General features: G+C 34.9%; 2 protein-coding genes and 3 long non-coding RNA genes across 5 annotated transcripts; 1 reads left to right on the top strand and 4 right to left on the bottom strand.

Annotated features, from left to right (window-relative positions):
• Window positions 1-628: 628 nt before the first annotated feature.
• On the top strand, window positions 629-8,531 carry LOC114517699. The gene is made up of 3 exons (XR_003686413.1): window positions 629-752; window positions 8,248-8,330; window positions 8,443-8,531. It is a non-coding gene; the product is annotated as an uncharacterized LOC114517699 (long non-coding RNA).
• Window positions 3,617-5,109, bottom strand: LOC114517697. The gene is made up of 3 exons (XR_003686411.1): window positions 4,974-5,109; window positions 4,033-4,125; window positions 3,617-3,656 (listed from the first exon to the last, which is right to left on the bottom strand). It is a non-coding gene; the product is annotated as an uncharacterized LOC114517697 (long non-coding RNA).
• Window positions 5,550-7,720, bottom strand: LOC114517698. The gene is made up of 4 exons (XR_003686412.1): window positions 7,281-7,720; window positions 6,988-7,050; window positions 5,877-5,962; window positions 5,550-5,684 (listed from the first exon to the last, which is right to left on the bottom strand). It is a non-coding gene; the product is annotated as an uncharacterized LOC114517698 (long non-coding RNA).
• LOC114517696 (leucine-rich repeat-containing protein 47-like) lies at window positions 7,862-10,664 on the bottom strand. The gene is made up of 5 exons (XM_028537494.1): window positions 9,646-10,664; window positions 8,682-8,917; window positions 8,417-8,519; window positions 8,169-8,328; window positions 7,862-8,035 (listed from the first exon to the last, which is right to left on the bottom strand). Exons 1-5 carry the CDS (start codon window positions 10,585-10,587, stop codon window positions 7,917-7,919), a joined length of 1,560 nt encoding a protein of 519 aa, XP_028393295.1. The 5' UTR covers window positions 10,588-10,664; the 3' UTR covers window positions 7,862-7,916.
• Window positions 10,665-12,003: 1,339 nt separating this feature from the next.
• LOC114517545 (transcription factor Sp9-like) lies at window positions 12,004-14,035 on the bottom strand. The gene is made up of 2 exons (XM_028537316.1): window positions 13,883-14,035; window positions 12,004-13,744 (listed from the first exon to the last, which is right to left on the bottom strand). The coding sequence occupies exons 1-2, from the start codon at window positions 13,946-13,948 to the stop codon at window positions 12,104-12,106; spliced, it is 1,707 nt and encodes a 568-aa protein (XP_028393117.1). The 5' UTR covers window positions 13,949-14,035; the 3' UTR covers window positions 12,004-12,103.
• Between the last annotated feature and the right edge of the window lie 295 nt (window positions 14,036-14,330).

Here is a 14,330-nt window from a genome sequence, read left to right on the forward strand (position 1 = left end):
CATTGAAAAAGTCGTCAAAAATGGTAAGTCATACCCCTTACGATTTTGGTCAATTTTGACCACTTTTTCAACTGTTCAAAAACTGTCTTATAATGCAAGAAATTGCTTGCTAAGACTTATATCTTTCATTTTAGATCATATTTGGTTGGTTTTTGGAACATAAAAAAGTCGTCAAAGTTGACCAAAATGGTAAGGCTTACCCCTTACCATTTTGGTCAATTTTGACCACTTTTTGAACTGTTCAAAAACTGTCTTAAATTGCTAAAAAGTACTTCCTAAGACTTATATCCTTCATTTTAGATCATATTTGGTTTGTTTTTGGAACATTGAAAAAGTCGTCAAAAAGGTAAGTCATACCCCTTACGATTTTGGTCAATTTTTACCACTTTTTCAACTGTTCAAAAACTGTCTTAAAATGCTAAAAAAGGCTTCCAAAGACTAATATCTTTCATTTTAGATCATATTTGGTTGGTTTTTAGAACATTGAAAAAGTCGTCAAAGTTGACCAAAATGGTAAGGCTTACCCCTTACCATTTTGGTCAATTTTGACGACTTTTTCACCTGTTCAAAAACTGTTTTAAAATGCTAAAAATTGCTTCCTAAGACTTATATCTTTCATTTTAGATCATATTTGGTTGGTTTTTTGAACATTGAAAAAGTCGTCAATTTTGCCTTCAAGTATTGAAATGTATTATTTTATGGCACGTATCAACACACTATGCGGTGGCCTAGTGGTTAAGAATCCTGCAAGGGTAAGTGTAATTTTTCCCACCTAAATTGCTATTTAATTTAAAATTCTTTGAATAGGATTAAGTAAATAAAGAACAAGAACTATTGATAAATGATGCTGTGGCCCAGTGGTTAAGACTACGGGCTACCAGGTTGTGAACCCAGGTTCGAATCCTGCATGGGAAAAGTTCGATTTTTCCCACAGAAATTATTCTTTAATTTAAACTTCATCGAAAAGGATTAGGTCAAATAAAGAACAATAGCTTTCGACAAATGATGCGGTGGTTTAATGGTTAAGACGTTCGTCTCTCAATCCGAGGACTAGTGTTTCAACTCCTGGCAATGCAACAAAATTAGCCTAAAAAATTTCGGTGTGATTTGGAATGAATAAAACAGTTAAAAGACTTTTCGGCCTTTGCAAAAGACAGTAAATTGGAAAAATTTGAAATTTAAAAACCAAAAAAAAATTATCGCCTTCAAAAGTACCTGAAAATTGAAAGAAAAGCTCAAGAAAAAACAGTATTATAAAAACACGTGTCTTCTAAAAAGCCTGAAAATGAAGAAAGTCGGCCGGGAAAAAAATGAACAATTTCCCGCTTTTAAAAAACTCATGTTTACTTACCTTAATTTTTTTCACGAAAATTTGACAGGGTGATTTTCTCGAGAGTGAAAAAATTTAATTTTTTTCACTCTTTTGAAATTCTCTTAGATTTTTTTTTACGAAGATGTATTTTGTCTTGGGCTACCTGTGTCTATCTTGGGCTACCTGTGTCTGACTTGACACAGGTAGCCCAAGACATAATACTTTTCGAAGAATAAAAGAGAATTCTTAGAAGAAAAAAATAGAAAATAAAAAACTAGAGACCACAAGACAAAAATCAAGTTTCTTCTTAAACTTTTCAAAAAACATTTAGAAAATACTTAGAGCAAAACATTAAGAAGAAACTAGAGAAAAAAACTAAGTAGAAAAAAAACTAGAGAAATAGAAAAAAAAGAGAGAAAAAAACTAACTAAAAGAAAACTAACTAGAAAAACTAGAGAAAAACTAGAGAATAAAAGACAAGAGAAAAAAACTAGAGAAATAGAAGAAAAAACTAGAGAAGGAAAAATTAGAGAAAAAACTAAGTAGAGAAACTAGAGAAAAAACAAGAGAAAAACATTAAGAAAAAACTAGAGAAAAAACTAAGTAGGAAAATAGAAAAAAAAACTAGAGAAATAGAAGAAAAAACCAGAGAAAAAAACTAACTAAAAGAAAACTAACTAGAAAAACTAGAGAATAAAAGACAAGAGAAAAAAACTAGAGAAATAGAAGAAAAAATAGAGAAATAGAAAAAAAAAAAAAAAGAAAAAAGAAATAAAAAAAAACTAAGAGAAAAAAAAAAAAAAAAAAAAAAACTAGAGAAAAAAAACTAGAGAAAAAAACTAAGTAGAGAAACTAGAGAAAAAACAAGAGAAAAACATTAAGAAAAAACTAGAGAAAAAACTAAGTAGAAAAAAAAAACTAGAGAAATAGAAGAAAAAACCAGAGAAAAAAACTAAGTAGAAAAACTAGAGAAAAAAACTAAGTAGAAAAAAAAATAGAGAAATAGAAGAAAAAACCAGAGAAAAAAACTAAAAACTAAAAGAGAAAAAAAAACAAGAGAAAAACATTAAGAAAAAACTAGAGAAAAAAACTAAATAGAAAAAAAACTCGAGAAATAGAAGAAAAAACCAGAGAAAAAAAAACTAACTAGAAAAACTGAGAAAAAACTAGAGAAAAAAAACCAGAGAATAAAAGACAAGAGAAAATAGAAAAAAAACTAGAGAAATAAAAGAAAAAATAGAGAAATAGAAGAAAAAACTAGAGAAAAAAAAACTAGAGAAATAGAAGAAAATACTAACAGGTTTAACTTAGAAAAAATACTAAAAAAATACTAAGAGGTTTAATTTAGAATTGTTAAGTCACACAGAAGAACTTGCAAAATAAAAACACTAACACCATCATACAAAAAAGGTTTATTTCTTAAACTTTACAAAGAAAAAAGATTTATAAATCCAAGTTTTGAAAATTGTCACATAATTCATCACATTTCACACTAAAAATATTAATTAATGAATCTGGGTGCCTTTCAACTTTCTTCAACACCAAAGAAAAAAAGAATTTCAGCAAAAAAATAATAAGAGAAAATATATTTAGAAAAAATACTAATACTCAGAAGAAATTAAAGAGAAAAGAAGTATGAGAAAAAGCCAAAAGCAACTGCCAAAATATTTTCAATTGTGAAAGCACAGGGAATAACATGCAAAATCAAAACACCAACACCACCAGACAAAAAGGTTTACTTCTTAAACTTTACAAAGAAAAATTTCTCTTTATAAATCCAAGTTTTGAAAATTGTCACATAATTGATCACATTTCACACATGTTATCACACACTAAAATATATTAATTAATGAATCTAGGATAGGGCTAAAATAATTCAGGTTCTTCTGGGGTGCCTTTCAACTTTCTTCAACTTCATTCATTCTAAAGAGAAAAAGCATTTCATCAATCCTTTTAGAAGAACACATGATTAATATAAAATTCCATTTTGAACTATCTTAATTATTGTCTAGTTTTTGGTCAGGTATTCTATGGTTACTTCATCCCTCTATATATATGGTTGCTATATTTATTCAAAGCCCACCACAGGAATTTATCATTGGTGACAAATAGGGAGCATAGAAATAAAGTTCACTTAGCAATCTTGACAAAATATATATCTGGGCAGTTGATATGTATTACAAGGTCACTACAAGAATTTCAGCTGCAAGGCTAATATAAATTTTGAAGGAACAATCGAATTACCTCTCTGCAGAAATCTTGTTCACTTCCAATTTTCCTCTGACAGTAAAGTTCATATCCACAGCAGCTTATGTGGCTGGTTGCACTCTTGACCAAGGAAAGGCTTGAATATATAAAGAAGACATTATTAATACAAAATTTCATTTTCAACTATCTTAATTATGGTCTAGTTTTTCGTCAAGTATTCTATGGTTACTTCATCCCTCTATATATAACTATGGTTGCTATATTTATTCAAAGACCGGCACAAGAATTTATCATTGGTGACACATAAGGAGTATAGAAGCAAAGTTCACTTAGTAATCTTAACAAAATTGTGACTGCCTGACGATTTTCATGAAAAAGATCCTAGTTGCAGCAAATTCCCCCTTATAATAAATAACAAAATATATATCCGGGCAGTTGATATGTATTACAAAGTCACTACAAGAATTTCAGCTGCAAGGCTAATATAAATTTTGAAGGAACAATCAAATTACCTATGCGCAGAAATCTTTTTCACTTCCAATGTTCATCTGGCAGTAAAGTTAATATCCATAGCAGCTCATGTTGCACTCTTGACCAGGGAAAATCTTGAATATAAGAAGACATGATTAATTTAAAATTCCATTTTCAACTATCTTAATTATTGACTAGTTTTTGGTCAGCCATTCTATGGTTACTTCATCCCTCTATATATAACTATGGTTGCTATATTTATTTAAAGACCAGCACAGGAATTTATTACTGGTGACACATAGCGAGTATAGAAGCAAAGTTCACTTAGTATCTTAACAAAATTTGTGACTGGCTGACGATTTTCATAAGAAAGATCCTAGTTGCAGCAAATTCCCCCTTATAATAAATCACAAAATATATATCCGGGCAGTTGATATGTATTACAAAGTCACTACAAGAATTTCAGCTGCAAGGCTAATATAAATTTTGAAGGAACAATCAAATTACCTCTGCGCAGAAATCTTGTCATTTCCAATGTTCGTCTGCCAGTAAAGTTCATATCAACTGCAGCTCACGTGGCTGGTTGCACTCTTGACCAAGGAAAGGCTTGAATATATAAAGAAGACATTATTAATACAAAATTTCATTTTCAACTATCTTAATTATGGTCTAGTTTTTCGTCAAGTATTCTATGGTTACTTCATCCCTCTATATATAACTATGGTTGCTATATTTATTCAAAGACCGGCACAAGAATTTATCATTGGTGACACATAAGGAGTATAGAAGCAAAGTTCACTTAGTAATCTTAACAAAATTGTGACTGCCTGACGATTTTCATGAAAAAGATCCTAGTTGCAGCAAATTCCCCCTTATAATAAATAACAAAATATATATCCGGGCAGTTGATATGTATTACAAAGTCACTACAAGAATTTCAGCTGCAAGGCTAATATAAATTTTGAAGGAACAATCAAATTACCTCTGTGCAGAAATCTTGTCACTTCCAATGTTCATCTGACAGTTAAGTTCATATCCAGAGCTCATGTTGCACTCTTGACCAAGGAAAATCTTGAATATAAAATTGCATTTTCAACTATCTTAATTATTGTCTAGTTTTAGCTGAAAGCACATAAACAGTAAAGTAAAATACTTAACTTTGACTAGACAGCACAACAATCTTGCTCAGAAAGATCCGCGAACGGTCCACGTGGATGGGATCGCCATTTTGAATTCGGCGGCCAGGCGAGTCTTGAACTGATTTCTATTTTCTATTTCAACTGTTCTCTTGACGTTCGTCTTGATAACTGGCTGTTGAGATAAACGTTAATGACAAATTGTTCAGTTCTGCTTCAGTCTATGGGTGCGGAAGTTGCTCATGACATAAATTTTCAGTAAAAAATTATCATCATTGCAGGCAGAATTATTAAGCTCGAAACTTTAGATAACCTTGTACGCAGAATATTTCATATTGTGTATGGCTTTTTGTTATTTCTGGCCGACAATTAGCAGAAGGCACACAAACATCAAAAAATAATACTTAACTTTGACCAGACAGCACAATAATCTTGCTCAGAAAGGTCAGCGAACGGTCCACGTGGATGGTTTTCTTTGGCATCGCCATTTTGAATTTGGCCGGGCGAGTCTTCACCTTCATCTTGACAACTAGCTCTTCAGATAAACCTATATACAACTAAAAAAAAGGGTTCGGCTCAGCTACACTGTACTCCTTAAGGAAGGCCTACGGCCTTCCCGTAGATTAGTGTAAAGGCCTACAAGTGGGAACTAGCAGCGTGCGGGGGACCAAAACGCTCTAGGCAAACGGTCCCCCTACTGGGGTCGGACAAAGCAACCGCAGATTACGCATATAATCGCCGGAACCCACCTTTTAGTCAACGGCGAACTCCTTCTTCCTCGAACAATCTTCAATCTTGCTGAGCTTTGATCTTGCTGTCCACCTTCGATCGCCACCTATTCGAAGAAATTTTTTTTTAACGTTGAGATTAGTTTTATAGACGAAAATTACCATGTGATCATAGCAGATCACGTGGTATGATAATGTACGACAACATGCCGATCAACTCCGAACATCATCGTGAGCGATGTTACTATAGACGAATCGCTAAACGCCTAGAAAAAAGTTGTCCTTTCCTATATTTCAACAGTTTAAAAGCAGTGCATTCTAGTTTTGTTTTGAAGCACAATTTGTTTTTTGCTTCTAGTTTTTTGGTTTCGTTTTAAAAGGTGAATTGTCGCTGTGTGCCGAATTTTTTGTATTTCTGATGTCAAACAATCCTGTACTATTTGGTATCATTTTTGACGACTTTTTCAATGTTCCAAAAACCAACCAAATATGATCTAAAATGAAAGATATTAGTCTTAGGAAGCCATTTTTCGTATTTTAAGACAGTTTTTGAACAGTTCAAAAAGTCGTCAAAATTGACCAAAATGGTAAGGGGAATGACTTACCATTTCGGTCAATTTTGACGACATTTTGAACTGTTCATAAACTGTTTTAAAATGCTCTAAAATGAAAGATATTAGTCTTAGGAAGCCATTTTTAGCATTTTAAGACAGTTTCTGAACAGTTGAAAAATCGTCAAAATTGACCAAAATGGTAAGGGGGTAAGCCCTTACCATTTTGGTCAATTTTGACGATTTTTAAGCTGTCTTAAAAACTGTCTTAAAATGCTAAAAATGGCTTTCTAAGACTAATATCTTTCATTTTAGAGTATATTTGGTTGGTTTTTGGAACATTGAAAAAGTCTTCAAAATTGACCAAAATGGTAAGGCTTACCCCTTACCATTTTGATCAATTTTGACGACTTTTTGAACGGTTCAAAAACTGTCTTAAAATGCTCTAAAATGAAAGGTATTAGTCTTAGGAAGCAATTTTTAGCATTTTAAGACAGTTTTTGAACAGTTAAAAAATCGTCAAAATTGACCAAAATGGTAAGGGGGTAAGCCTTGCCATTAAGAAGGCATTACTTACTCACCGAGCCATTTTCACTTGTGTCCGACGGTCGTTGCATCAAATTTCTCGTCAATTTTTTTTTAATCTAAGTACGCAAAAAGTATGAATCTGACTTACAATAAGCGAACGCGAAGGCCATTCTAAAGTTCTTAGCATAAAAGCTTGAGAAACTGCTGAAAGAATCGGTCGAGATCGCACGACTACAACATGGCGAAGCTGGCAAGCTCTGGAAAGTTTGAATACGATTTAAACGAGCAAAATGAAGGAATACGGGCGCAGCGATACGCTCAAAATAAAGTAATATATAATACATACCCCTATTCCGAATCAGAATATAAATTTTCTTTTCATAAAATACATTTAACTGCGATAAAGTTCGACCTGTGAAGTTCGAGTTAAAAATCCTCCAAAATAACACTGCCATAAGAGCAATCCCGCGTGGATTTCGAATTTTCCCGCAATTTGGCATATCCAATATCCCAGTATACCCCCAAATTGCGTGTTCCATCCCAAAATGTTCCACCCCGGTTGGGCGGGGCCGCCCATCCCTGCGGCCAGCTCCGTCACCAGATTTTTTTTTCAAGTGGATAAGGAATTTTTTGATGACGTTTTAACGTTTTCTTGTTTGTAGAGTAGCTAAAAATTGTGCATGTTCACATGCAGAAAAATGTTGGCCTACAGCACTAGAAGAGAGCCTAATAGAATGCTCTTTCAAACGCGTATGGTGTTTTTTAATGAAAAACATTCCGTTCAGATTCTCTTACAATTTCGTATATATATATATAATATATATATATATATATATATATATATATATATATATATATATATATATATATATATATATATATATATATATATATATATATATATATATATATATATATATACTTTCAATATGACATAGAAAATGTCTGTTCAATAGCCTTTTCATAATTCTACAAAGTCAATTTAAATAAATTGGACATGAATTCCTTGAAAGGATAAATCATTTTTTGATGGATAGACAACTTTGATATTTCCTTCATGATCAGTTCCACGAACTTGTATCAAAATCAGTTCCTTCTTACCTTAAAAAATATGCACAAGAACTTTAGTAAGAATAAGAAATACTGTAATTTTTGCTTAGTCATTCTTAACTTATATACTAACCACCATTCATGCATTCAACAATTTGAAAACCATATCTTGTCAATTAATTACCTGGGTCACCTACAGCCCCACTTCCTTTCAAATGTTCCATGTTTGAATACATTCCTGTCTCAAACATTCTCTTTATTAGTTCATCCATGATATTTTTACAAACGTTTATATCACAAGGTGATGTCACTTCAATCAGGATATCAGTGCAATTTGATGAGACCTGTAAGTGATTCACAAATTTAGCATTTGTATGTCAATCTGACAAAATGTTGTAGAAAACTGTATATTTATTAAAAAATCTTTATAACCTTGCTTGCTTCACTGTTGGTGATAGGAGGAAGCGAAATGACATCACCATCATTGGTTTTAATGCAGGCAAGAATTTCAGCATTTTCAACAAGAGATAAATATCTAAAAAAGCACACATTATTATGCAATTGGAACGAGAAAACCTGAGTACTTCAATGACCAGTATATGCAATCCTCAGAAATTACTATCCTATGGAAATAAACAAATGATAGAGCTTTCTGCCAAGTGTGAGGTTACTAGCTTACTTTAAGTTTACTTCTTACTTTAATAATCCTGACTTTGATTGACGTTTTGTCCTCTGCTTCTCTTTGATTGCAGTTGCCTTCAAATCATTTACCAATTCGGTTGCGGTAAAAGACTTGCTCTTTCCCAAAGGAACAAGACTGATCTCATCCAGAGGCAGAGCTTCATAGACAAGTGGAAATGACAACGAGTTCGTACAATGTGTGGCAATAGTTGCAACAGCTCTATGATCACAAGCTGTTTCATGCAACTTTGTCTGAAATTAAATGCAACAAGAATGTTTCATCAATTTGTAACATGACCACAACCAAATGTATCTCTTGACAAAAGATTTTATACTCTAGCACTAAAGTGATAAGGAGGGCAGTGAATGAATGAAAAAAAACAGTGTGGGTTAGCAATATTCCCAACAACCAGGGTACGCATAAGTAAATAAATAAATCATCACCCCCAAACATCATGTACAATTAATTTAACGGCTTTTAATTGTTTTCTTTTGACAGGCTTTGTCTCGGTTTTTATTCAGCAATATTTACCTGGCCTTCTGCAAATAATTGTTAAATATTTGGGAGGAGTTTATTAATATTAGCATATCTTCTGCCATAAATATTATGAGAACATGAATCCACACCCCCTTATCACAGAATACCTATCAAAAGAATAACTCTATACTATTTTTTCAAAAGTGTGATTCGTCATGATTCGTCACTTAGCAAGTGCATTATATTGAGGCAATCACCCCCCTGCCAATATTAAAAATGGGTTCATTTTAGACATTCGCAGGGGGTGACTGCCTCAATTTAATGCACTTGCTAAGTGCCGAATCATGACGAATCACACTTACGAAAAAAGTACAGGAGTTCTACTTCTGATAGGTATTCTGTGCCCTTATTATCATGTCCAAGGTTTATATAGGCATGTATGTACTAGTGACTAGTGTATTAGGTTAAGTTAATAAAAAGTTGTTCAAAAACAAACTAATACCTGCATGTTAATAAACTTCTTAAACATATCAGGCTGACCAAGATCAATCTGTTTTGCAATGACACACACTACATATGGGCGGACATTGATTACACTCGGCTTCACAACAACCCTGTAGTCGTCACTCCTTTCAACTTTGATGACAACTTGAGACTCCTCCGCATTTTTATCCCCGTCACTCTTAGAACTGTGTTTCTTGCTCTTCTTGACCTTGCCTTTTCCCTTGCTGCTCATATTTCGTACGTAATCCAACACAGATTTTGTGGAACACTGGGCAATAAGCTTCTTCAATCGGTTATCTGCGATAGGATTTTCAGAAAGCATCAGTTCCTTCAACTTGTGGCAATCAGCAAGCTCTGCTGGAACAGTTGTGAGTTCATTGTGAGAAAGATCTAGCACTTTCAGAGCGACATTATGGCAGGTCTCTGTGGAGATGGTTTTGATATTATTGTTTGAAGCACGGAGTTCATATAGGCTCTCCAATTGATGAATGCCCTCCGGTAGACATGACAAATCATTATGTGAGCAATCAAATTTGGAAAGATGTAGAAGCTTCTCAAAAGATGGTAAACATTTCAACTCATTACAGCTTAGGTTTAGGGTATGTATGTTGGATAGATCTCCCAATTCAACAGGTAGTTCATCCAATGCATTCCCAGAAACATCAAAAAACTTCAAATCAGAGAGTTTCCCTATGGAAGAAGGTAGTTTGGACAATTTATTTTGATGCAAATCCAAAGTTCGAAGGTTCGTTAGCTCCCCAAGAGATGATGGAAGAACCTTCAACACGGTTTGAGATATTTGCAGAAAGTTAAGATTGGTCAATGCAAATATGGATTCGTCCAAGCCTTTAGCAGAAATTCTTTCAGAAATTTCGCTTCCATGTAAGACCAACTCGTATCTGTTTTCTTCTCTAGCAGTTTCCACCTCTTCCCAAACCATATTTTGATATTTTTATAATACGATAATCTGTTTGGAAACTATTGAAATCTTTTGTAAAAAAAACGTGCAAATTTGCGAAACACTGAAGTACTTTATGTAAAACAAACAAAATGTATTGAACAGGGGATTGACTGATTGAGATTTCAAAATTTTGCAAATTGCAAGAACTGCATTTTGTTTTTTGTTCATTTTTGTTGCAGGGACCGCGGAGCGTTTTTCGTAAATGCCTCTCAATTTAAGGATTAATAGAAAATAATAGATAGTATGTAAAGTTTCCAGCATGTTTAGCGCTCATAACAAACAATAAACAGTATAACCTTGCTTTGGTTATGATGTCAAATATTTTGACATCGATAACCACGCTGTTTTAATGGTCAAATGCTTGTCCAATGTAAAGTTTCCAGCATGTTTGGCGCTCATATACAAACATTAAACACTATAACCATGTTTTGGTTATGATGTCAAATATTTTGACATCGATAACCACGATGTTTTAATGGTCAAATGCTTGCCCTATGTAAAGTTTCCAGCATGTTTGGCGCTCATATACAAACATTAAACAATATAACCATGCTTTGGTTATGATGTCAAATTTTTTGAAATGGATAACCACGCTGTTTTAATGGTCAAATGCTTGTCCAACGTAAAGTTTCCAGCATGTTTGGCGCTCATATACAAACATTAAACAATATAACCATACTTTGGTTATGATGTCAAATATTTTGAAATGGATAACCACGCTGTTTTAATGGTCAAATGCTTGTCCTATGTAAAGTTTCCAGCATTTTGGCGCTTGTATTGCTTGTAAATTTGAGCGAACTAAAAAATATTCGAAATTAAAGACTAATTACGGAAAAATTATTGGTGGGGCTAAAGCCCAGCGAGCCACCCTGCTCCTCCGCAGTCCCTGTGTTGAAAGCAAAATTTTCCAATTTCGGCCTGGTCTATGTAAAATTTAGGGTTCAATTATGATTACTGATCAATTGTGGTGGAAAATTATGAATATAACGAATTATAACATATTAAATATTTAATTTACCCTTCAGGGCATGCACAGTGCAGAATTGCTGCAAAATGACATTGCAAAGGAATGTGACAAGATATGGTAATTTTTATGCCAGATTCAAGAGTAGGGAGTTTGCTTATAAAATATTCATATACGGTCACACTGTTTCAAAGCAGAAAATACAGCTTTTGTACAGGTGAGTCAAATATGTAATGTGCTAGGAAACCAAACTCACATTCATCCTATACCATTCTTAGAGGGGGATTTTGTCAAAACATGCTCTCTGACAACTGGTGTAAATAATGCTGCTAATACAATATTTTTCTTGCTCTTCCCAATAGAATAAACCAAGTCCTAACAATGTGGTCTTACATTCGGAAGTAATAACTACAAGATCCAGTCAAAAATAATAAACAGTAATATCAAAAATTTACAATCTTACACTGTTGCACATGTATATTCTATAAATAAACAAAAATATGATCAAAGTTATGACTTGAAAAGTTTTTGTTAACATCTTTGTACATTGATAAGTTCAGCTTCTCCTGGGGTACACTGAATCTGAAAGATAGTCCCGTCGTCTAAGGTGATGGTTTGTGGTTGCTGTTGTTGCACTAACTGAATTTGTTGTTGGGTTAACTCTATTTGTTGTTGCGGTTGCTGTCCAAGAGTTTGCAGTTGTATCTGCCCTTGTTGTGTCTGTTGCAGGTTTGGTTGTTGTTGTGTTAGTTGCATCATGGTGACATCTTGTTGCTGAGATGTGACTTGTTCCTGTAGCTGAGTGGTTATCTGTTCGTCGGTGGAAGAAAATGATTGCGGTGTGGCGTTTTCCAAGGCGTTAATGACCTGAACTTGGGTAACATTGCTTGCATTCGCTGTCTGTAAAATGGTTTCGCTCTTCACTGACACATTACTTGCCCTACTTGTCTGTCCGGTAGCTCTCCTTGAAGTGTTACCATGTGTCTTCACATGCTTTGACAAATGATCGCTTCTCATGAACCGTTTTCCGCATTGTTCGCAAGCAAATTTCTTTTCCCCTGTATGGGTTCGTCGGTGCCGTTGAAGTTCGTCAGATCTGGTAAACCGCTTGCCACAGAACAGCCAATTGCAAACAAAAGGTCGTTCACCTGTATGCCATCGAAGATGAGCTCGAAGATGTGAAGTTTTCCCATAAACCTTTCCACAGCCTTGAATGTGACAGATATGGATTTTTTTGCCATTTGCCATTCGTCCCTCCCCATCTCGGCAGTTTGGACATGTGCAAGCAACACGCCGAACCCTACGTGTTACCGTATTACCGCTATCATCCATGGTACGATTTCCGTTCATATCCTGTGGATTGCCGGCGTCCTTTGAATCTTGGTTGGGAGTCATTTGAACAGTTGCAATTGTACCAGTGTTATTTTGCACCCAGTCTAACATGTTGCTATTTGCTGTCGTATTGTTAAGGACAATGGAAGCCTGTGAACCGTGGTTCATACTGGCCATTGGTTGGTTAATCGGTGCTACCACTGGCGGGTTGTTGGTTTGTTGCACTGTCATGGTGACTGAATATTGGTTGTTACTGGACAAGGCAACATTATTCAGACGAGATGCCTCTGTTGCAGTGATGTTGTGATATTGGCCAACTGCTTGTTGGTTTGTTATTTCACTTTGCGAAGGCAACCAACCGTCCGCTTTTCCTTGCCACATTGCAGAATTGACAGGATAAGTCTTTCCTGTAGACATAGGAGCTGTAGTTGCCGTCCATTGCTGTTGAGATTGGCCTTGTGTCGCTTCAATGCTCCCCGCATCGGCCTGGCTTAATGCTGAATATATTATGTTTGGAGAAGAAGGCGAGCCATCTGATACGCTCGCTCGATAAATCTGTCGAAGTCCTTGCGGCGTTTCGTGCTGTAGTTGTCCATCGTTTTGGCCATTTCCCTGAGAGATAAAGCTAGTGTTTCCCTCGGAAACTGGTATCACAACGTACTGTCCTTGTCCGTGTTGACTAGCGTCTTCAAGGCAAGCCGTTAGGCCACATTGTGACGCCGTCGTCTGATTGTTTTGAGCGACAAAAGACGACGAGGGGGGACTCGATAACGACTCCTCTTCGTGGCCAATTTTACTACATGTTGCTGCCAACAAAACCAAGGGAGATTTGGAGGAATCCTTGACGTAAGATAGACAGTGTCAGTGGGCGGGCACAAGAAAAGGGGTGTGAGTTACGAACGTTCGAAAATGTTACAATAATACACAAAGAATAAGTGGCAGTATTAATATCAAAAAATATTCCACATCTGCGCTTACCTGTGGGGGACTCGTTTGCTCGATAAATTGCATGCCCGACTCTTCCGTTTTTATGCCGCGAAGCATATTGCTAGCACTCTCGAAGGTTTTGTCAAAAGATCAGTGATTTTGCGAGCGGCAAAAGGCGATCGGCACATTCGGCTTTTACAAAGTGTCGACCGGTTCTCATGCGGGGAAGCAACAAGTCAGTGTTGTAGCAGCCAATCAGATTGCACCATTCGGTGCTACTAATTCGACTCAAATTAATGAGGATACTTTTGTGTCGATATTTGGCGAATAAATATAACCTATCACACGTACTATACATGGAAACGCAGTATTAACAATTTACATAAGAGATGGGAATAATTCATGACAGTTTTTTTGACATAGTCCATCTGCACTAAGTATTTACAATAAATTAACATCACGTTCATTTCAAGACTAATTTGCAACATTCTCCAGGTTG

Source organism: Dendronephthya gigantea, unplaced genomic scaffold (assembly GCF_004324835.1).
Source record: "Dendronephthya gigantea isolate DGI-Jeju-01 unplaced genomic scaffold, DenGig_1.0 000009F, whole genome shotgun sequence".
Taxonomy (NCBI): Eukaryota; Metazoa; Cnidaria; class Anthozoa; order Malacalcyonacea; family Nephtheidae; genus Dendronephthya; species Dendronephthya gigantea.